Raw genomic sequence first — 24,526 nt, 5'->3', positions numbered from 1 at the left:
TTGAAAATTTGAATAATATTATCATCTATTCCGACTCTTTATCAAGCCTTGAGTTGCTGGCCTCAGCTCCTCAATATAAGTTGGACATTGACACTTATCATTGTCTCAGTATTATTGATAAGCTTGCTTCAAGTGGCAAACAAACTTACTTTCAGTACATTCCTAGCCACTCTGGCATAAGCGGTAATCATCAGGTTGATGAAATAGCAAAAAATGCTATAAATATTGACCAGCCAAGTGGGAGACCAATCCCAATTAGAGATATTTACCGATGGAGGCTATCAGATATTAATTTTAATAAGATTAGTCCTATCCTTTCCCCCTTTCCCAATAAGTATCTTTCCAAAATTTATCATAGAATTCGTTCTGGAACAAATGGACTAAATTTTCTTGCATTCTCGTATAAGCTTTCTAATTCAAGTGGTTCAATTCCCCTATCCTCTCTTTGCAGGCATTGTAATATGAATAATGAAACAATTGACCATTGCCTATTTGAATGTAATATGCTGACGTCTGCACAACATACCTTGCTTTGTAAACTGTTAGAATACTTCAAACACCACAAAATCCCACTATCAGCCAAGAGCCTAGCCAACTATACCTGCACACAGAGCATAGAAATTGACATTTATCATCTTATATTTGAACTCCTAGAGTCGAAAAATCTGCTGAAAGATATCTGAATATATGTAATAAATATGAGGCAATCAAGCCAGTAGCTCTGTAGCCCACAGAGTGAAGCAAAAGGAAAAGGGCTAAATAGTTTTACTGAAAAACCCACTTGCTGTTAAATAGAAGAAGAAGTACAGAGCCTAAAAATTAAAGCCCATTTAGTGAAAATCATTGAAATTACACATTGAAGCAACAGATGCTGAATATATTCTATCTGAGGAGCAGTTAGTAGGCAAAAAGGTAATAGGTAAACAGGTAATAATCATTTAGACGTAAATAGATATTTGTCCAAATTCTAATATAAGCTCATTTTAGGTTAAAGTATGGTACCAGAACCGAAGAACAAAGTCAAGGAAAGATGCTCTAAACCCCAAGCAGGAAAATAAAGAAAGAAAACCCGAAACGCCAAACAACATCTTGCCTGCACAATCTCAACCGTATAACGCTGGGTGGTTCGACCTCAGACCTCATTTTCAATCATCTATTTATTTAAACAGTCAGCCACCAATAGGACAGTTACCTCCACAATGTTTTGGATTTGTGCATGCATTTCCTGCGTTCCGTCCGACCATACCTTCAAATTCTGGGACCATGCCAAGTCCAAGGTTTCAGCAGCAGCTAAATGTGTTTAAATAAAGAAAAATAATTTATTCGTTTTTTCTTTGTGAAGTGTCGCTAATTCAGAATAAGCCTGTTTTTTTCACTTATCAAAGTTTTCAGATCTTATATCAAGGATTTTACTAAATTCTACTCAGATTATCATTTTTGCTTCATACAGCTCATTGCCAAACGGAACATTGAAAATAGAACTTTGATAGCAATCTCAACAAAGTACTTAGACAACTGAACAAAGTTGTGTTCGATTTAACGAAGCTTAGTTGACTGATAAGTCAACTTTTTCAAATTTTAGCATTTTATTTGCCGGAAAATGAGCTAAGGGGATGCTAGGTTCAGAGTTGAAAATTTTCAACTTGAGAATCCTCTCGCCCTCTAAGGAAAAATTACAGGAATCATGTCACACTTTAAGGATTTTGTCAAAATCCTATGCGTCTGAACTGAGCATGAATTAAGAAATTTTACCAGGTTTTTGAAAATAGAGCGGAAAGTTTGGCAGAAATTTTGAAGCTGCTATAACATGACCCGTACAAGAAATTAGAAACAGACCTTTAGGTTCAGGAATGTCAGGCCTGAAAGGACTCTGGAACCCACGGTCAAAACATATGTTTTGAAAGTTTTACAGGGACGTAATCAGAATGTTGATCAAGTTTCCTCTGCTGATTTAAGGTGTAACTAATAACAATGAAATCAAATGGCTGAATTTTGATCTTCTAAAGTTGTGCGATTTTGGCTTGTACTGACTACTATCTGCCACTTTGTCTTCCGTCCGTGCTTTCTAGAAAACAACCAGTGTAGGCGCGGCCTTAGCACTTAGGGGAATTCTCTAAATCAACCGCATCCTTTTCATGGTCTAAGGAAGAAAGGATAAAGCAACAAATTGAGTCAAATATTTGATAAACCCTTAGAAAATGGATGAACCATCAACTGAACACGGACGATATTACTGCCACCAGTGCGAAAGACAAATAGAAGGGAATCTTCAGGTTGAATATATAGCCTCTTATATTGAACAGGATTTTGGAATAGGCTATGAAAGAATACTTATTACTTTTTATGCTTGTTAAGGCTTTTGAGGAGAGGACAGTGCCATGCTTATTGGAAGGGAGGAGGGATCTAGGTAAAATTATACTTTAGCTACTTTTGTCTATCTTCAAATGGGGTTAGGTTAGGAAGATGACTTTTAGGGATGGGTCTACAGGCTATAATAGCCTATGTCCTGGGAAGGTATTTTGAAGTACCTATCTCCACTCCATCTCCCTCTAGAAGACCATGACCTTTGGTGACCTTTAAAAATTTGTATGTTATAAAAGTGAAACCTTGCAAAATAGATTTTCTGCTTAGCCTAAATGAAATACAACAAGATTGTTTTCAGCTTCACAACTTTGTTCAATTCCAATTTATAAGGTTTTAAAGATATGCAAATACATTTCCTAAATTTTGAAAAAAATAATTTTTTTCAAAATTTAGGAAATGTATTTGCATATCTTTAAAACCTTATAAATTGGAATTGAACAAAGTTGTGAAGCTGAAAACAATCTTTTCTGCTTAGCCTAAATGAAATACAACAAGATTGTTTTCAGCTTCACAACTTTGCTCAATTCCAATTTATAAGGTTTTAAAGATATGCAAATACATTTCCTAAATTTTGAAAAAAATAATAATATAGCTTACACTTTTAGGCTAGGCCTACTCAAATAACAGGAATTGCATTTTCAGAACTAAAGCCAGAGAAAAATAAACTGATAACTGAAAATTAAGGTAAAATGTTGTTTTGTCAAAATCACATTAGGTATAGACCTGTCATGTGGGCAAATTTGGTAAAAATTTTGAATTGTGACTTCTGATAAGGAGACATGTTAAGAAAACAATTCTTACTTTAAAATATGTATAATGATCCTAGTTAATATATTATCCAAGGGGAAAACCTTTATCATCAAGTCTTTCCTCTTTTTTCCTTCTTTTTCCATTTAAAAGAAAAAAATTACAATTTTCTCCATGCTATAAAAATGCAATGTGTAAATCTTTTGAAATTGCTGCTATAAATTGTTGTTATAGATAGTGTTCATCCCAGCCAAGTTCAATGGACTCTGTCAAGGCTGAAAGCCTTGACAGAGTCTGTTGATTTTAAATTGACATCAGGTTAGGTTGTATTAATATTTTGTATTTTTGTCACTGCTTTATCTATCATTAAAAAAAAAAAATGGAATTAACAATGATTGGGATGAATGCTATATAACAACAATTTATAGCATCAATTTCAAAAGATTTATGCATTGCATTTCTAGCATGGAGAAAATTGTAATTTTTTTCTTTTAAGTTGGAAAAAGAAAGAAAAAAGAGGAAAGACTTGATGATAAAGGTTCTCCCCTTAGATAACATGTTAACTAGCATCATTATACATATTTTAAAGTAAGAATTGTTTTCTTAACATGTCTCCTTATCAGAAGTCACAATTCTAAATTTATACTGCAAATTTCAGGACCCTCCAGAGAGAGAAAGAGTAGAGTTAGGTATTTCAAAATACCTTCCCAGGGCATACTTTAGCATGTAGACCAATCCCCTGAAGTTTCATTTTTCTAACCTAACCCCTTTCCAAGATAGCCAAAAGTAGCTAAAGTTGAATTTTACTGGGATCTACTTTCAGAAGAAAACTTATGTCAATGTTGTCATGCTTTTACCTTGATCTTAGCTTTATTTGTGATTTAGAACTAGTTAAGTTCCAGTAGGATCTCTACAGCTTATTTTTTGACACTCAAGGTTCCATGAATGAATTTTTCTTCATGTTATAGATTTTCAGCTTGCTGGTAGACTAGGCCTATATTATTTAGTAGGCTTCTTGGTAAAGTTCTAGATCAGGGGCTATTGGGTAGGAAACATGTTGAAAAAACAATTTTTACTTTGTAATAGGGTATCAAACCAGTTTGCCAAGTGCCCTCAGGGGTTATTTACTTTAATCAGCTCAAAATCCACAAAACAACTGTCTCAGATATGAATTATGCATCACCTGAAAGCTTGTCATTGCTTGTTTCATACACATTGAAAAGTACACCAAAAGCAGCATTGCTAATATATAAAACTACTTTTCTTAAACTCATGACAGTGAACATTTGTACAACATGCCAAACCAGTTTTCTGACCTATACTTTATTCACATTTTCCAACATGTGAATCAGAAGACCAACATGGGACACAACTGGTGTTCTGACCAGGATCAGACCAGTTCCTTTAGAATTTAACCTTCAGGTACTTGTATTAAAAACAAATAGAAGTAAAGATATCAAAAATAAAAAAAAGAACTTCAGATACTTGTATTGAAAACAAATGAAATTATATCCCCCAAATTAAAAAATATAAAAAGAAACAGTAGGATAAAAAACCAGTATCCAATTAAGTAAAATTATGTAGAACTAAAACCCTCACATTTTTTTACCAAAGAGGAATTGGGAAGAATTGTTTATATCAGAGAAAAGCTAATAACCTAAGATATACATTAATATGGTTTTTATTAAAATTATTTAACATCAAACACTTCAAACTATTAGTTTATTGACTTACCTAGAAGGAGCTCTTTTTGGAAATACCAGTTATTCTATTTTGATATATATATATATCCTTTAATGTTTCAGTTTTATTCACATATTAACAAGCTGATTTTCTTCTGATTCTAAAAGTGTAACTTTTATTGCTTGGTGTTTATTCTATAAATCACAAATATTAAGTATAAAATTTTCTTTTCAATTGCTTTTCAAAACAGAGACCACATTTTAATTTATGCTGAGAAATTATTGGTTAAAATTTGACCAAGAAGGTGAGTTCTTGTTACTGCCCTCACATTGCATCATGCTGTAGTCAAATAGGGGTGGTCCAAAAACCCATTGCTATTTTTCTAGAATGCCAAAGAAAAGTGATCTTTCCCAAAAAGAGGTCTTTTACCCTATTAACTAAGAAATCAGAACTTCTACTCTTCCAAGCATAGAAGTCATGTAGCTCTTTTGATGGCCTAGTGTAGGCAAGGTAAAGAATACAGCATTGGACTTTACAGTCCCTACTAGCAGTGCTGATATCTGTTTTTTGGCCCTTCAGCTGGGAAGTGCAATGTTTCATATACCCCTTATACCTGCCACAAGTGACCCAAAAGTATCCACAACCATTCCAAGGCTTAGCCTATTGCAATAAATGCAACACCAACTTTTGCCTTTGTCCGCAGAACTGGTTGAAAGCTTATTTCTACCTAAAGAAAAGCAAACAATTTAGCTGAAGTATTACATTGTATGCTTGAAATAAGCTAAATTTAAGTACACCTGCAAACCTGAAGGAGATTCAAAGTTCCAGCCTGGAAATCTATTCACAGTTTCAGGCAAAAATTAGGTATTTATTTATTTCTCACATTTGCTCTTGAATTCAGTCAGTTTTACACTGTAGCACAATTTGTTATGGAGGGGAGAGGGGCTAAGTGGCTAATTTTTTCAGATATAAGAGCTTTATTCTGATAGAAGATTGCTGTTTTACGCAAGGATGTTACTAGCCAAAATTTTTGGGGGAGAGCAAGGGATTTTACCAAATGGCTGATTATTTTTACCAACAGTTTTTTTTTTACCAGTAATTATTATATTATCTGTTTCAAATGCAATACAATAAATCCCTGCAAAAGTTGGTTAAGTTGCTGCATTTACCAACCAAGATTTTGGTAAATGTCATTGTATCATTTTCTTTAATCAAATGGAAAACTGTGGTACCATCTGTAAAATCATGGCAAAAGTCAGTAAAACTCCCGCATTTACCAACTAAGTTTGAGATTATTATAAATGACATGTCAGTATTCTTGTGGTCTTCATTTAACCAAACAATGGGCCTTTGCTAAGCACCACAATTTTGCTGATTCATTTTTTTTTTTTTTTTACCAAGTACCCACAAAATATTCAAGGTGGGGGAATGTCATTGCTACCTAGTGGATGAAGCAAAACGCTAAAAATAAAAAAAAAAGTTAAAAGAAATTACTTTTGATTGATAAAAACAAATAAATAACCTTTTTTTGTGGAAAATGCTTGGCCAAAATGTTGGAATAATATAAAAATACAAAATGTTCTAAATATGAGAGTCTTAAATTTGCTTCAAAAGCTTATTAAAAAGCTTTAAAGTGCTTAACAAGTGGAAACAGAATGAAATCTTAATACAAAAGAGGAGAAAATAAACAAAGTAATGTCATACCTTGTGTTGTCTTTTGCTTTTTCTTATATGCCTCACTCAGGGACTTGATGCTTGTTGTAGGCCTTGTTGCCCTCCAATCTTTTTGGTCACTTAAAATAGGCACTAAAATATTTAATCTCTGTTTGAATGAGCCCTCTCCCAATATTCTAGGACCACTGGGCCAATACAATCACCCCTAGAAAAAAAACAACAAGAATGCATGATCTTTCTTCTGGCAAAAAATACAAAATTCCATATTTTTTAGATAGGAGCTTGATAATGAAACAAATAAATTATAATATCAAGATGTAAAAGATACTGAAAAGCAACAGTAAAACAGAAGTTCCAATAAAACTAATAAAACAGAACTTCTACTCTTCCAAATATATCTGGCAGTGAAATTTTGTTCCTTTTGAATTTAAGAAGTCATCTAGCTCCATTGTTTACCTGGTGTAATTGGTTGAAAGATCTTCAGGGATATATTGCCAATGCATATGCCCCTCACATCCATAACAAGTGACCCAAACCACCCACAACCATTCCAAACTTCTTGGCAATAAACAAAACACCAACTATCACCACTGTCACAAGAACTCATTGCAGGCTTATTTTTACCTAAAGAAAAAAGACAATTTAGCTGAAATATTATATCCTGTGCTTGAAAAAATGGAAGCTTAATTAAAATACAATGCTTAACCTGATAATGTAATTTTTGTTAAGATTCTTTGACTTTTAGGGGGTGTTTCTCTCCTTTTTTGAAAACCAAGCAAATTCTATCAGGCTTGTAGCCTTTATTGGGTAACAATAAACTTGAAGAAACTTATATATTTAGAATCACCATAATAAAACAATTCTTTTCATGTGTCTATTGGTATCAAAATTCTGTTTTTTCAATATTTTGGTTACTATTGAGCTGCATCACTCCTTGCTTACAGTTTGTTACCACGAAATGTTTGAAAGGTTCAATTGGGTTTTCCAAATAAAGTATTCATCTTAAAATTATTTGATTAAATCCTAGAAAAATGGCAAAGAAACTTTGCAAATGTAATTTTTTTTTTAATGTGAAAGATTACTGAAACCTTAGAAAAAGGTTGGAAAGGAAAAAATGGTAAAATTTGAGGCAGAGCTGTAACATTATCAGTATCCTGAATACAACTAGATTAAATAATATTTCCTGTTATTTGTTTTACAAACTGAATAGCCAAAGTTCAAGAGAAAAGACTCTAAATTAATTTTGCAACATGGCCATCTAGTTTCCAACCAGTTTTCTGTTTAGATTAGAAAAAACAACCATGTTGGGAAATAGGTTTGCTGTGACCAGTAAAGCAACACTGTACCCTGTCAGATTTTTGAAAGGATCGTTTTTTATCCTTGAGAAAACAGACCACTTAAAAACCACATCATTCCTTAAAAATACTCAAAAATTTTGTCTAATTATTCATAATAATAATATGCCTTTTGAAAAAAAACTCAAAATCCTTGTAAAATTCCTTGACTGACAAAAGTTAAGCTCTGCTTTGTGTCAGTAGATGCATAAAACTGAGCTATAAATGCTGTTGTACATTAAGCATGAGGAAGAAAAAGAAGAAAAGCTGCCATTCATTAGGAAAATCAGTTAGGTATAAGTTGTTTTCTTAATTTTTTGGGGGGATTTTGGTTTATTTCTTGGGGGTTAGTAACTGGTTTGGGACCCTATGCCAGTGCAGCTACTAGCCAAAATGTTTGGGGGGGGGGCTAGAGATTTTACCAACAGGCTGATCATTTTTTGACTTTTTTTTTGTCAATAATTAGCATAATGTCCATTTCTAATACAATGTGTAAAATCACTGCACAAGTCGGTAAAACTGCTGCATTTACCAACCAAGATTTAGATTTTGGTACATATCATGTCACTATTTTAGTGCTGTTTATTTAACCAAATGAAAAATCATGGCACCATCTGCAATGGCAGGAGTCAGTAAAACTGCTGCATTTACCTATCAAGTTCAAAATGTCTGTAGATGACATGTCAGTATTCTCTTTGTCTTTATTGAACTGAACAAAGAATTTTAGCAGCATTGGAAAAATTGTGGTAGTTTGCACCACAATTTTACCAACTTATTTTTTTACCAAATGACAAAAAACATTGGGAGAGGGAGTGTCCCCCTTCCCCCTCATACATGATGGCCTTGCCCTATGCAGAATAATTATAGGCTAGCTAACACATTTTACAGGCAGTCCCAATTTATTTTACTCCCAACCCCCCTAATGTGTAAATATAGAACTCAAATTATATATTTCTGATGTATTTTGCCACCCATCACTCCTGTTTTTCTGGTTCTTGTTTCGTCACAGTTGATTCAGTTTATGGGTGCACAGTTTGAAACAAGAGAGATGCATTGGGAAAATGCAATGGAAATGAGTAATTTTGGCTACATATTTGCACATTAGAAGTGGGGGCTGAGGGTAAAGTATAGCAGAGGTACACTTAATAATTGTGTCACAAATATTCTCCATATTATGAAGTAAGAATTGATTTCTTAGCATGTTTCCTTCTCAATAGCTCCTAATCTAGATGTTTACCTTCTTCTCTTGTACATTTTCCTTATTTATTTATCTATTAATTCCAAAATGCAGAAAGCTTACCGTAAATTACCTTAAATTGCACTGTCCAGCAAAATAAGAAAAAAAAAATCCTGTAGAGTTGCTGGTTGCTGTAACAAGCTACCAAGCTTGTTACACTAAACTTTATAAAAATTTATGACAGCACTGACAACATACACACATGCAAATCAACGAAAATAACACACTCTGAAAACATAAAGGCTACAAACAGAACTAATACTAGAAAACATAAAATATTCTAAAAAAAAATTGTGATAAGACCTAGTATAGAAATCTGTAGAGGCTAAACTACTTTTGAAAGACTGGACTGTGATAGTTGCAACTGTTTCTAATGAAAGTGCATTCCAAGTCTTCCACACTGGGTTAGATAAAGAGTTTTACCCTAATCTTTTCTGTGAATATGGTGGGTATATTTTGTGTTGGTGTTGATGGGTACCACTGTATTCTGTAAAAGTGAAGAAGTAAGTTAGAGTGGTATTATCAATGTTCCTAACAATGCAGAATGTATTTATTAGGTCAGCTCTATCACATCAGAACTGAAGACTTGGCAACTGTAGTCTCTGCATTCTCTGGTGGTATGGTAGATGTCTCAGGTAAGGTATGAGTTTGGTGGCCCTACATTCCCCTTTCTCAATCCTTTCTCTATCTCTCTTATTAAGGGGGTACCATACTGATGAGCAATACTCAAGTATTGGACATAGAGTGGATACATAAAGTGAAATCAATGAACAAAGATTAAAGTTAGAAAATGTATGCTTTAGATGCAATAATTGTAATTTGCCCTGTGGGTGATATCTGATATATGTTTATCAAATTTGAGACACAATTCAAAGCAAAGCCCAAGGTCTTGAACATACTCCACACTCGAAATTTATTTATCATCAACAAAGTAATAGTAATGTTGATGGAGTCTATGCAAATAGTGCACAGCAATGCACTTGGTTTTGATAATGAACATAGAGTTTGCCATACACCACCAGTGCAGAGCATCCAAATCCTCTTGAAGTAAAGAAAACTCATGTTTATTCATGACTGACCTGTAAAGGTTTACATCATTTGCAAACATTTTTAAGGTCACATTTTTAACAACATGCAGCAAATCATTGATGACAAGGCAGAAGAGTACCAGCTCAAGACAACTGCCTTGTGGAACTCCACTTATGACAGACATAGGTGATGACAAAGCATCACCTACCAAAACTTCTTGGGTTCTTTTTGTAAGACAATGCACTATCCATCCACAATGCACTATCACAGGCCAATACTGTATAGTTGACATTGCTTTATCAGAAGTGGGGTGGAAATTTTGTCAAACGCTTTGGAAAAGTCAATATAAATACAATCAAACAAAATACCATTATCCACCATCAATTGAAAATGATTAATCACCTCCAGAAGTTGCATGTTACAAGAATGCTGTTTACAGAACCCATGGTGAGCTTAATGCCATAAGTTATTTTTCTCAAAATATGCTCACCAGAACTTTCTCCATTATACAGGATAAGATAGAAGTTATTCTAGGTATTTTTGATCATCTCTTCCATAAGAAGTTATCTAAGAAAACAATAGCTCTGTTTAGGGTAAATTTATGTATATTTATATTATTTAGCTGGGAAGAAAGTGAATGTATCACTTAGTGTCTTTTTTATGCTTGTTCTGAATTCAATAATTGCTTTGGGGGAAAATTTTAATTCTGAGCCCTTTGTTGGGCTCAAAACACCCGATAGTAACCAAAAGTTTAAACATATATTTCTGGAAAATCTGTCTAATGAGATTGCTATCTGTAGCTGATTCAGGAGTGGTAATTACTATTTCCATTAGTATGAATAGTAAAATAGTAGGTGAATTTGCAAACCAATTTGTAGGAATTTTCAGAAGAGCCTGAAACCCCTCAAAAAAGGTATTAGAGCAGAGCAAAAAGTACACCATTAGAATTACTGTTATTAAAACTCTAATCAGGAAGCTTACAGTCCCCTCCTTGAAAAATAAGGGAAATCACATTTTTGCTGGGATAGAACTGATGTCTTCTTTTTTCTTGCTACCAAGCCAAAGACTTGGTAATACCAGGACTGAAACCTCTTGTCCTAAAGGATTTCATGTCCATTATGCCATCCACTGGGCTAGGGTGGCTGTATTAGAATATTAGCCAAAGTTTAATAATCAACAAGCTGAGAAACACCAATTTTGATGGGTATCAAACATAGCCTTTCCTGTATGCGATAGTCATATTGATGTTCCTGGACTGCAGGAGCTTAGACAAAGTCAGTGGGTACCCAGAAAAAAATACATCATAATAAGGATTTAAATATAGTCCAAACTCAGGATTTTATTGGGTAGACTTGTGGCTTTTGATAGAAACTTAAAGTTTCCATTTGTCTATGTCTTTTAGGGTCTTAGAGGTTGGAATAAATAACTGCCTTGAATTCTGTTTTGTATTGTGTCCTTTGACTCATTGAGTTTTGCACAATCCTTTCAGATTGTGCAAACCTTGATGTAAGCTTTTAACACAGCACTTTGCTTGGCACTAATGTGGCAAAAAAACTTCTGTTTCACAAATAACATTTATACAGTGGTATTATTGGATATCTTGCTCAAGTCTGTCAACACTATGTTCAAGGAGTCAACAATACAGTGAACATACTTGGTGAGTGAATATTTTTTGGTATAAAAGCCTGGGCTTTTGACAAATTCCCACTGTTTACAGCCCTATCATAGTGTTGTCCCCTGCATATTTTTGTGTCAGGTCCAGGTTTCTAAATTCAATGTAGGGTAAATTAATAGAGACTTTCACCTTTGGAAGTCTCCAGCAGCAGAAAACTTCCCTGAACTGAGAAGTTTTGGTGTCAATTTTAGAAGTAATTTTCAATGTTATGGGATTGTGGATTTTCAAAAAGCCAGAGAGGTATTTAGGTTGGGACCTCCATTTAGCATTGAAGGAAGTACACAATACAAGTCTTCTATTGTTTCAAGCTTGTTTTTGCTGTTATTTGAAGAGTTAGTATGCAAAATAATGGCCTGATGTTCTACAGGATGGATGTACTGTTTATATTTCTCAATTAAATTTTGTCATTCTAACTCCAGATGGTTCATCCCAGGCCCATCATAACATTTGTTTTCTGTAGTATTTCTTTGTTATGCCTTGTATATGTTAGGTAAGCTATTATCCCAGTCCCAACTTATGCTTAGCTGGGTAATTCTGAAATGCTGGTTTAATTTAGCTTGACACTTATTTTTTTATGCTTGTTATGGCTTTTTCTAAGACAACTTTGCAACACTTATTGGAAGCTCCATTCTTGCAATCTATGTTGCCTTCAGCTCTGTGAATATATAGAAATGCTGCATCTAGTGTAGATCTTTCCAATGGGCATCAGAAATAGTCACTGTCAAGTAAAGTATTGTGTCTGTGATTAAGTAGAATCAACAATACTCATCCTGAATCTTAGAGAGGCATTTACTAAACTATTAAGCTCACTTCACTAAACCATCTGATATTGTTGCATACCTTCTTTTCAAATGTTCTGCCAAATACATGATGATACATAATAGGTTTGTTGAATGAGTTATATTTGAGATTGTCTATTTTCACTTCTGGGACTAGAAAAGATGTTTTCTGTACATATGTCAATTTTATTTCTCTGCCTTTAAATGTTTTTTTTTTTTTTTTTAGGAAGTTTCATAATTTTTAGGATGAAAAACAAGCCATAGTTGGGAGTTTTATCAGACTTAGGGATACTGTGATGCTCTTTCTCAATGATACTTTGCTGCAACTCTGTTTTTTTAGGAAATGTTCTTGCAAGCTATTGCTTTCATGGAGGAAAGATTTTGGGTTGGATTATCATCTTCTAGCATTATGGGAGAGTTCTGTAAACACTAGTGTTGAGCTTCCTCTTAGAATGGTCAGTCAAGAAATTTGTCTTTGCCACATTCAGCTTTTTCTTTCTGCCCTCTAAACATGAATATTGAAGTTTGTTGTATGCCTTTTATTCCTAGTGAACTGCTACCAGTTCATTATTTTTGAAAGATTGATTTAAGGTGGTTTGAGTTCTAAAACTAGTTAGCACAATAGTTAGTGCAGATTTGTAGTCAGCCAGCCCAAAATCTCTTAAATATCTGGTGGTAATCAAAGCCTGTTTCAAAACACTGTTTGAGAAAGATATACATAACATGTTGTAATTTGGACTTCTATATTGCAGTATTCTTTTTCTTGCTTGTTTCAGCAGGGCCAGGTGTTTTTCAGTCTTGCCTGGATATATAAATTTCATATGTCATGTGGAAAAATGTTTTCATAAGCTCTATAGACTCATGGTAGCTGAGCTTGTAGATGCTCACCACTGACCCCAACCCTATGCCAAAGGATTGAAAAACCAGGACCCAAACACCTGCTCTTAAGGATTGGAAGCTCAGCATGTCATTCACTTGGCTAGGGTGTCTATATTGGAGTATAGCCTCAGGTTAATTATTAACAAGCTCAGTAACCCCTAAATGTCAATTTTGATGGATATTAAGCATTTCTTTATTGTGTTTTAGATTGCTTTTACTCAGGATATTTATACTGCAATCTTAATGATTTCACTGATTGACATTCAACCAGGTGGGACTGTTCTTAAAATGGTCCCTTCTTGAGTCAAATATAGAAGCTTTGGAGGTTGGAGGAGGCATGACCACTATTTGTAAATTTTATCTGACTTGTTTATTTTCCAGTATTTGCCTTAGATATGTAGTCAACAAGGTCAGGATTCACTGCAAGTCAACTTTGGCAGAATACAAGTTATATTTGTGAAATATGTTCCTAGTGTTCTTTGACCTGAGTTTTGTTCTATTGTGGTCTTAAGGATCATTAATAACTAGTTCAAATTTAATCATTGAGTCATTCACTTGGCTAGGGTGCCTATATTGGAGTATAGCCTCAGGTTAATTATTAACAAGCTCAGTAACCCCTAAATGTCAATTTTGATGGATATTAAGCATCATTTCTTTATTGTGTTTTAGATTGCTTTTACTCAGGATATTTATACTGCAATCTTAATGATTTCACTGATTGACATTCAACCAGGTGGGACTGTTCTTAAAATGGTCCCTTCTTGAGTCAAGTATTATTATTATTATTATTCATTTATTGCCCATCAAAAAAAGGTACAAAAGGTACAGTAGATAGAGTAATCACTAAAGAAAACAAAAAAGAAAAAAAAGAAGAAAAAGAAGGACACAAACACACATTGAAAATTCAAACACATGACAAAAGAAAACTCTTCATTACATTAATACAAACAGTGACTATATGCATTACATTAATATAAAAAACTATTATGAACAATTTGTTGACCATGGATGATTAAACTTACTTTGAAAACAGGATACAGATTTATTAATGCTAATATTAGGGTCAGATAGCTTATACAAATGAATAATTTTACGGTTTCTTGTCCAAGGGGGAAAATGTAGAAGATATTTAGCAAATCTGAAGAAGGTTGATCGTAGGTGCTTTTTATCTGTAACTGTAAAGAATCTCCAGAAAGGAGCAATGTAAAGCAGATGAGGAAGGGCTGTGGCTTTATAAATGGATGCTAGAATATAACGGTTGAAACGTAATTTGCTTTTTACGATTACAGCGTAAGAAATGCTAATTTTACGCTCAATGTGAGAAATCAGCAAACGACATGTGTGGCCTATAGATGTGCCAATTGGGAGGCCCAGGTATGTAATATGGTCTGAGGGTTTAACAAGAGAACCGTCCGTATTTATAAGAGAAGTAGAGGGATTTCGCCAATTGAAAAGGATTACTTCAGATTTCTCAGGATTAAAAGACAGACCGATTTTTGAATATTCATCTTTGAGGATTTTGAAATTCTGTTCAGTGCGCTGGATCGTACAACTGAGATTCAGGATGTCATCAGCATAACAAATAAAAGACATTTAAATTCTCTCAAGAATGCATGAAGGAAGACACTTTGCCTGCACATTCAGGACACTAGTATTGAACAGGGTTGGGGGCGTGATAGCTCCCTGTCTAGTCCCTTTCTTAACAAGGACGGGGTTCTGAAGATTCACAAGCATATTCAAGGGAATCGAAGAGTTTGGCCTCACACGAGAATTAATGCAATTATATAGGGAAGGATGAAAAGCCGACTGAAGGGAAAAACGGGATGGAAGTTTTAAACGCACTTTTATATTCCTATATAAATCCCTGAGAACACGGACAACTGATGGGTTTACGCATCGCCTTGCCATATGAAGAAGCATGGACGAATGAATTAAGGAATCAAACGCACGTCTAACATCATGTCCAGCGAGGATCATACTTTCTCCCGAAGATTCAGCGTCAGCGAGGGCAGTAAAAACTGCTGTAAGAGTATGAGCTTCTTAAAGCTTTCTGAATTCAGGGGCAGCAGTACTGGGCATTGCCTGGGCTGTTCTCAAACAGTTTTTTCATTATTGTATTGTCTTTCATCCAATAGCATAGCAAGGTTATAAAATATTCATCATTTATTACAGGCTCTATATAGGTCAACTCCTCCAAATTTTCTGTTCCATGCAGTTTAAGTCCTTGCCATCTACATAGCAGCATTTTCTGTGATGAAATGGGGCTATTTCTGGTTTATTTCTATATCTTCTTTTCTGAGTATTGAAGATTTCTTCTATAGAGGACATGGCGGGTTATTTGGTTTGGGACAGGGGTCAGTGTCTTGAGTCTGTAAGCTCAGCCAGAGTCAACCCAGCTCTAAATGGGTACCAGGAGAAATCCCCAGAAGGTATGCAGAAAGGGTATGCAAAGACATAGGATGGCTGGGGCCCAACACCCCATTGCACTTCCTGGTTGAAGGGCTACATAACAGAGATCAGCACTGCCAGTTTGGACCTTGAGGGTCTAGTGCTATCATACTTACTTTTTTTTACATTTGTCTGATCTCTGTTGCCATAAAACCTCCTCCAAATAACTGTGTTTTTATGGTAGGTAACTGATGTTTGGAAGAGTTCCAGGGTGTTTTTCCAATTCATGTGAGGCTCTATGATAAGCTGCCCTAATTTTAGTGACATTCCTTTCAGCTTCATCACAAGCAAATAAAACACAATATTTGCAGAAACACCCTTTCTTCACTGCAGAAAATACTACCCAGGTGTAATTATCCATCCAGCTAACTTGAAACTTCCTTTTTTTGATCCTGTGACATGAACTGAGAAAGGATAGTACCTTTTTTTATTTAAAATATCTTTTCAGAAAATTATATTTTGTCACATTTGTTTGCTACAATCGTGGGTTTTTGTATCGGCTCTCAAGCTGAGGTTGGAAGCTCAGTCACAAAAACAATGTTCAGATGATCACTATTGTCACTTTTTTTTCTGAGTCAACCTCACTAATCTGTTGTTTTTTTACCCCAAGGCTGGAGAACATTCTGTTGCTTTTTTCAATATTTTCACACTTGCCCTATACTTAGAAACACTTGGGTTTGGACTGTCAGGTGACAGAGTTTGATTGCAGGATTGACTGTTTTATTCCCTAGAAGCTACAGAAGGACTATGACCAGATGATCTTTCAAACTAACAGTTAACTCAAATATTGCCTGACACAGGACGTGAAGCTGGATTAGGAGTATGTTAATACTATACTGGCATCTCAATTGGGTAATTATTGGTAGAAAAATTGTTGTGAACACTAACAAATTATTTTGAGATCAGTAATTAACCAGTATACCTTACTATGTAAGAAGTTGTTTGAAAATTATGAGAAAATAAAAGTAGTATGATTTCAGGAGGGGATTGGGCCCAGAGGCTGGCCACCTTTGTATGTGCCAGCCTAGAGGAATCAATTCTTTTTATTAATCATGGTGCATTAAAATATATAATGCTGTAATAATACTTTATTCAGTATTAGCCTCAGATATATAATCAGCAAATCAAAGTGAAGTCAAAGAGGCAACATGTTTATGTGCAAGTGGTGAGGAGATATTGGGCTTAGAACCCAACAGGGAACCCATAAATCATAGAGATTGATATTCCTTAGATGACTGGTTCCAACTAGGTTTAACATATGCACATTTGCAATTAAAAAGTACAGAGATCCTTAAATACCGTTTTTATTGACAAAAGGAAGGAACTAGGGAGAGGGGGTACTTAGACCCAAGAGCCTCCTCTTAGGTCCATTTCGGGTCCAGCCTTTTCTCCCTGGAAAATTTTCCTTGTGGGATAGTCCCCCTGGAAAACGCCCCCACAGAGTTTCTCACCGGAAAATTCTCCATCCCCTGGAATCCCCCCCCCCCATGTAAAACTGAGTAGGCACAAAAAAAGTTTGACAAATAAAAATGATGAAGGAAAAAGGAATTTTGTGCCTAATATAGGTGGAACATATGGTGCAGAATATCCTATATTATTTACTTTTATATTCTTTTTTTTTCTGTTTCTGTAAAACTTTTTTTCCTGATCAATTTGAAACTTATAGCTGTAAGTCCTTGAACCAAGGAAACTAATGCACAAAAATTAGTTAAAGGGTTGGTCCTTATGAAATTGGTCCCTTCTGTAAAAAAAGGGGCATTTTTTTTATTGGCTTGAAACTTATATGAAATCTTAAGCTAAGAGGACCCTAATGCAGAAGGGAAACAAACAAAAATATTGCTTCCCCTAAAATGAAAGGGCCAAGAATTTTTTTTCCATCCACTTCAAATAGAAAGGGCTGTCTTACAAATCTGAGAGCAGTAGCATATTTTCCTCAAAATCCTTGGGGGAGGGGGGGGGGGGGAAGTTGGAGCCAATTTTTCCTAATTAAGTGAAAATGACAGTGAAAAATTAACTAGATGAACCAAAGAAAACTGACCTGTTTTTGTGGATGCTTCAATTAGGCAGGCTTATTTTAGGTTTGACAAGATTTTTTTTATGAAGTTATATTTCGGGGGGGGGGGACAAACTGGGATCTGTGGGGGGACATTTGCTCCTCCCCCCTGTCCCATAGCAAATTACGCCTCTGCCTGGGAGGGGGCTAAATTCAATTGGAAATTGAAAGTTATGTTTCCCTTTTTGAAGTAGGGATACTACTGGAGGACAATCAGCCTCCCCTTACTTCCTTTTCACAAAAAAAATCTTTAGTACAGTCAGGGGAAAAAAAACCCAGTAAATTTGCCCTCTCCTCTCTAGAACTTCAAAGGTACATTTTCACCCTTCCCCCTCTTTACTTTTGTGATTTGACATCACTTTCAGGCATTGGGGGGGGGATAGTTAACAAAACGTGATTTTGAAACCAGTAAATAGAGGTTTGTTGGGTATAAGCCTAGAAATGGGGCTATTGAGAAGGAAACATGTTAGAAAAACAATTGCAGAAAAATGCATTTGTATTTCTGCAATATGCAGAAAAATTATGGTTAAGGCATTTTGAAAGCGCTTCCGTTATATTTTACCCTTAACCAAATAGTTGGGTCATTTTTCAACCAGTGAATGGGAAATACAGAACAAAGCAAATATTTGGTTCCACAAAAGGAGTTGAATTAAGACAAATGCATCCACCAAGAATTTGCTTTAAACCCAGATGCTGGAGATATTTTTTTGAACCCTGTTTTTCATGGGATAATTAAAAGATATTCAATCCATATTCTGTCTTTTGCTGACAAAGGATGATTTATTCTGGTTCATTCAAAACAGAGAAAGATACACGTTGCGTCATACTGGATCAATCAAACTTTGAATGTTTGTTCTATTTATGTCATTATATTTTGATGTTCAATCACCTTGCTATCTTCTTAAAAAGTGGGTTTTTTGTGCTTTTTTTCTGGTAATAATGGTTTACAACATAAATACTGAAATGGTGTTTTTCTTTTATTTCTTCATCGCCTTAAAAAGTGCATGAGCAAAAAGGTGAAAATAGCAGAATAATTTTAGCCCTATACCCAAAGAAAAACCCAATGTTCTTTTTAAACTATTCTCCTGACATCTTAACTTACAGAGCAAGCATGTACTTAATCCATCTAAGAGCACCTTCATTCTCTTTCACCAATAAGTTACTACAACCTTTTTCACATAGTGTTTGTGGTAACAAAAGTAAACAAATATAGTGATTCTTGATTTCAGTAACAAGAAGTATGGGGCTAACCATTTTGTAAAATCCATGAACCAATTTGTATATTTTACTGACTGCGTTTTGACCTTTTTTTCAGGATTTCAAATGCCCAACTTGTCTTAGCGGTTTTGTGGAAGAATTAGAAGAAAATATTCCTCATGTAGATTTTGATGAACCTGTGTATCTTGGAATTTTTGATAGTGTAAGTATTTACTTTGTAGCATTCTATTTTGAAACATAAAAGTAAATAGTCTTCTTGTTAAACAATTCCAGGTAGATTTAAATTGCATCATATGGCGCTATTTCTTTTCACTAAATCTGTCTCTTAGTTTCTTTGGATGGTCCTTCCTGGATGAAGTTCACCCAAATAATGCTTTTGCCACTTGTTTTTAATCTACACCCCATGAAAATTGGGAGACTACCCTCCTCCATGGACTAGATCTGAGAGTAGCTGTAGTTTTAATGGGATAAATGTCCAAAGAAGGCTTTTCCAAATGGTTGTTGATTATAGAACAGAGCTGTTCCTTAAGTATTCAGCCCTACATGCAATCGGAGCTAGCTGTCCGCCTTTCTATCTTTCTTGTTATCTTCACAAACAATAGCACTCAGAGAAAGAGCTTCTCAGACGAAAGTTTTTTTATCTTTTCTGGATTGGAAAAGTTACAACTACAGGAGTAATCTGCACATCCCAATTTAACAGGAATTGAGTTCTAGATTGTACATTTAGCTATGGTAAATAGGCTATGAATCTGTTTGAGTTTATTGACACCAAGCGTCTTCCTTGAAATATTCACTTGTTTTAGTGGTTATCCCAAAAAACGGTATTATACATGTTCCAAAGTGATTCTTGGAGTTGTATAGTCCGAGTACAAAGGAGGTGGCCAAATGGTGTAACAAGTCTTATGTAGAAGTTGTGTTTAAGCTGGGTAAACGTTGTCTTTTGGAGCAAAGAACAGCCTCTAAAGTATTAAAAATTACTAGTAAAATTCATAAAATAAGTTAATATGACAATTGAACTTCGTAGATGAAAATAGCATTACAAATTCACCAAGACTTCCATGAAAAAATTTCTAGTGCAGGATAAAACTTAATGCTTTAAGAGGGATAAAACTGTTATAGTGTGGTATTCCAAATCACACTTCTCTGCTTCAGCTTGCTGTGGTTTATCCAACTACATGGTATCTGCGATGAATCTATTTTAGCTTTCGTTCAAGAAGCTTGGACTTTGGCCAAACACACTTGTCCCCTTGGTTTTAAGTTGGTTGTATTTAAGACTAAGTGCTTTTTCTAATTTTTCCTTCCTATGATTTGGATATCTAAGCTTTATACACTTCCATAATACAAAAAAAAGAAGTTATATACATGGAAACTTTGGATGAGAATATAAGGCAGAATACACACAGTAGCTATCTGACTAAAAAAGATGCCCCCCCTTCTACATTCTTTTACTAACTTGAAGAGATTTGATATACAAGCTAATTTTTTAAGGTTTGTACACTGCAGTTATATAAGACCTTGTCTGGAACATGTAATATTCCAGCTTGGCATCCACGACTGAGAATGGAACAATACAGCAGACTTAAGACAGCACCAAAAGCAGCTTTTAAATTTATACTTGGGCATGATGGTGTATTGAACTATGTTAATATTTAGATCTATTTGAAACGTAAACAAATTTTCATACTGCTTACAGTCCATCACATTGGAATCCTTGGAATTGTTTTTATCTCTTTAGATATAGTTCGTAGATTCCTCCCCCCCCCCTCCAAAAAATTGTCACTGAAGTTTAACATAGGTAATATCAAAGACCACACTGCATAATAGTACTTAATACTTCGAAAATCGGTCATTGATAAAAAAAATACTTAACGCTTGGAAAAAACACTTAAATGAAACATAACATTTACTTTATACTGGGATTTTTTTTCTTTCTTTTTTTCTAGTTAACAAAATTTCCAGATACCTCGCTATTCTTCTGTATTTTTTTCGTGGCCATACCTAGAAGGAATTGTTTTCTGACTTCAAACTGTCCAATACTTTACCCCCCCCCCCTTATGTGTAAATATATAACTCAAACTATATATTTCCCATCTATTGAAAATAGTAAATAAAAGGAAATGACAGGAATGCCAACCCCTTGAAAACTGTGAGTTTGTTGAGCTTGGAAAACAGTTGTCATTGGTGAATAAAACTTCAAGTGATTAATCCAAATCCCAAATTAAGTTTAAAAAAAGCGCCTCCAACCGCCTAATTTGTTCACTACTTTGCAACATTTCTGGAAACATTCCAGAAATCAGGTTCTGATTTAAAAGAAAAAAGGAATTTGGCTTAAAATTTAGATCAAGTCCATGGAGCAAGCTTGCCAATGCCTACATTCGAGAAAAGACATTTCTGAGAAAGAACTCATTCCAGCCTTATAAGAAACTTAAATATATCTTCCAATGCACTTAAATACCGCAATCCATTCCATGAAAGTTTCATTTAGCCAGCATAGTATTTTATGATGTTACTCTTTATACTTTTACCAAGATAAGATTTGGCTAGTTTCTTTTGATGCTGTAAATGATCATATCTGTTTTATGGATATAAAGTGTTCCTTATCGAAAATGATGCATCCAATAGACTACTCTTAGGTATAATCGCGGATTTAACAGTGCATAAAAGTTCAACATTCACGATTTTTCGTATGAAAGTGACTTGATTAGAAATGTGACCCACACTGCGCCAACACAAAAATCAGAAGCTCTAGTGTCCTTTTTAAATGACCAGAAAGATTGGAGGACAACTAACCCCCTCTTACGTCTCTTTTCCTCCAAAGACGTCCCATCAAAATTTTTGGATAGTAATTCAATTGAGTATATTTGAAAAGTCCCTATGGTTTAGGGATGACATGACCCCCCCATAGTCCCTCGGGAAATCGCTGTAAGTTATCCAATTTGTCCATTGTTTACATTCAGCATTTGTTATTGGGAAATATACTGAATTTTTGGAGGAGAATTTTCCGTTGGTATAGATGTTTTCGGGCAGGATTTTCAGGTAAAATTTTAAACAGTGGGAGAATTGAAAAATGAATTGAAAAATACCGAAATTAAATAAAAAACAACTCTATTTCAGCTGAAAGTAAGGAGCAACATTAGGATTTAGAACGAACAGAGTTTATTCCTTTTATAAGAAGGCTATCTATCCCTTCCTCAAACCTTGCTTAAGTTTTCTGATTGTTTAGTTTGTCATAATTCTTTTAAAATGACCCCTGAAACACAAGGGCCGTTGAATTTGAATGAGAAGTATTGTTCAAGAACTTAAAGACTTTAGCATAAAGGGCTAGGGTTGAGGAAGGAACAGCCTCCTCATGCACCGAATAAATTCCGTTTATTCTAAGTTTTAATGCCCCTTAAGCTTGTTTTGTATTATTGGTTGCTTTTATTATTATTGATTGGGTTTTATTCTTTTCTCAGTTACCTAGTACCAATAACTTAAAATATATGGTACTCAAGGCCGTACCCAGGATTTTTTCGGAGGGGTTTTTCTTAAAGATTTTTTTTCGGGGGGGGAGGGGGTACACAAAAAAACTAAAAAAATGCATACAAAATTTGTTTATATCCATTTTTTGTTGCGTTTTTACGAGTCAGAAAAACATTTCGGGGGGGGGGGGAGAGGTGGTTCAAACCCCCCTAACCCCCTCTCTGGGTACGCCCTTGATGGTACTTGCCTTTTCTACCGATGTTATTTTCAAAACATGTTTCTAGTTTATGTTTGTTTGGTCCCAAAGTTGCCATTATTTATACCCAGTAAAATCAATTTGTAAAAATATGGAGGGGAATTAACGATTTCATTCTTTTTGTTTAAAAAAAAAAAAAAATTTAAAGTCTTGGAGGGGGATTGAATTTTTGCTTTTTCGGGTTTTAAAAATAAAATTGAAAAAGGTGCCTCCAATTTGCGCCTCTTTTATGCCATAAGTTTCTTTGTCGTTAACTTGTTCCTTATGCACATTTGTTACAACCTATTTATATTTTATAGGGAAACTCGGGCTCTGACAGACAGGAAGGTAGTCGAAGAAGACGTCACATGGCTACTCATCAGATTCGCTCTATACGAAGAAGGTATGCTCATTGTTTAAGCATCAGATAACAGTTGGTAAAACGTCATTTTAACTTAAAGCATACTAAAAAACAGGAAACATACAACGTTGGAATGTGCATAGAATTGCAATTTTGTAGGTTTCTTCTTTTATATAAACAATAGTGCAATTTAATTTTTAATTACCTCAGAATAAAAGCCATATGAGTACGAAAATGTGGTCACCTAAAGAAAAACAACTGAAATCACCAAAACTAACACTGAAATTACCAAAAACAAATAGAATTGCAATTTTGTAGATTTCTACTTTTATATAAACAATGGTGCAATTTAATTTTTAATTACCTCAAAATAAAAGCCATATGAGAACGAAATTGTGGTCACCTAAAGAAAAACAACTGAAATTATCAAAACTAACAACTGAAATTACCAAAAACAAATAAAATTGTAATTTTGTAGGTTTCTACTTTTATATAAACAATGGTGCAATTTGATTTTTAATTACCTCAAAATAAAAGCGATATGAGTACGAAATTGTGGTCACCTAAAGAAAAACAGCTGAAGTTACCAAAACTAACAACTGAAATTACCAAAAACGAATAGAATTGCAATTTTGTATATTTCTACTTTTATATAAACAATGGTGCAATTTAATTTTTAGTTACCTCAAAATAAAAGCCACATGGGTACAAAATTGTGGTCACCTAAAGAAAAGCAACTGAAGCTACCAAAACTAACAACTAAAATTACCAAAAACAAATAGAATTGCAATTTTGTAGATTTCTACTTATATATAAGCAACTGTGCAATTTAATTTTTAATTACCGGCAAAATAAAAGCGATATGAGTACGAAATTGTGGTCACCTAAAGAAAAGCAACTGAAGCTACCAAAACTAACAACTAAAATTACCAAAAACAAATAGAATTGCAATTTTGTAGATTTCTGCTTTTGTATAAAAAATTGTGCAATTTAATTTTTAATTACCGGCAAAATAAAAGCGATATGAGTACGAAATTGTGGTCACCTAATGAAAAACAACTGAAATTGCCAAAACTAACAACTGAAATTACCAAAAACAAATAGAATTGCAATTTAGCAGATTTCTACTTTTGTATAAACAATGGTGCAATTTAATTTTTAATTATCTCAAAATAAAAGCCATATGAGTACAAAATTGTGGCCAACTAAAGAAAAACAACTGAAATTATCAAAATTAACAACTGAATTTACCAAAAACAAATAGAATTGCAATTTTGTAGATTTCTACTTTTATATAAACAATGGTGCAATTTAATTTTTAATTACCTCAAAATAAAAGCCATATGAA

At 34.3% G+C, this 24,526-nt stretch overlaps 1 protein-coding gene across 3 annotated transcripts in view; it reads left to right on the top strand.

Moving 5' to 3' along the window:
• Positions 1–24,526, top strand: part of LOC148939326 (E3 ubiquitin-protein ligase RNF126-B-like) — a 155,469-nt gene that overhangs the window by 95,642 nt on the left and 35,301 nt on the right. For 2 of the 3 annotated variants that reach the window (XM_089107270.1, XM_089107268.1), the window contains exons 1-3: positions 2,134–2,273; positions 19,218–19,322; positions 23,138–23,220. In XM_089107270.1, the coding sequence (XP_088963396.1) occupies positions 2,199–2,273; positions 19,218–19,322; positions 23,138–23,220 (263 nt within the window). In that variant the 5' untranslated portion in view covers positions 2,134–2,198. Of the gene's footprint in view, positions 1–2,133; positions 2,274–19,217; positions 19,323–23,137; positions 23,221–24,526 lie in introns of those variants that run through there. The other variant, XM_089107269.1, reaches the window with a different exon arrangement.

Source organism: Artemia sp. Qi Xiang Cuo, chromosome 21 (genome assembly GCF_049724085.1).
Source record: "Artemia sp. Qi Xiang Cuo chromosome 21, ASM4972408v1, whole genome shotgun sequence".
NCBI classification, from domain to species: domain Eukaryota; kingdom Metazoa; phylum Arthropoda; class Branchiopoda; order Anostraca; family Artemiidae; genus Artemia; species Artemia sp. Qi Xiang Cuo.
This window is presented reverse-complemented; position numbering and strand designations above follow the sequence as displayed.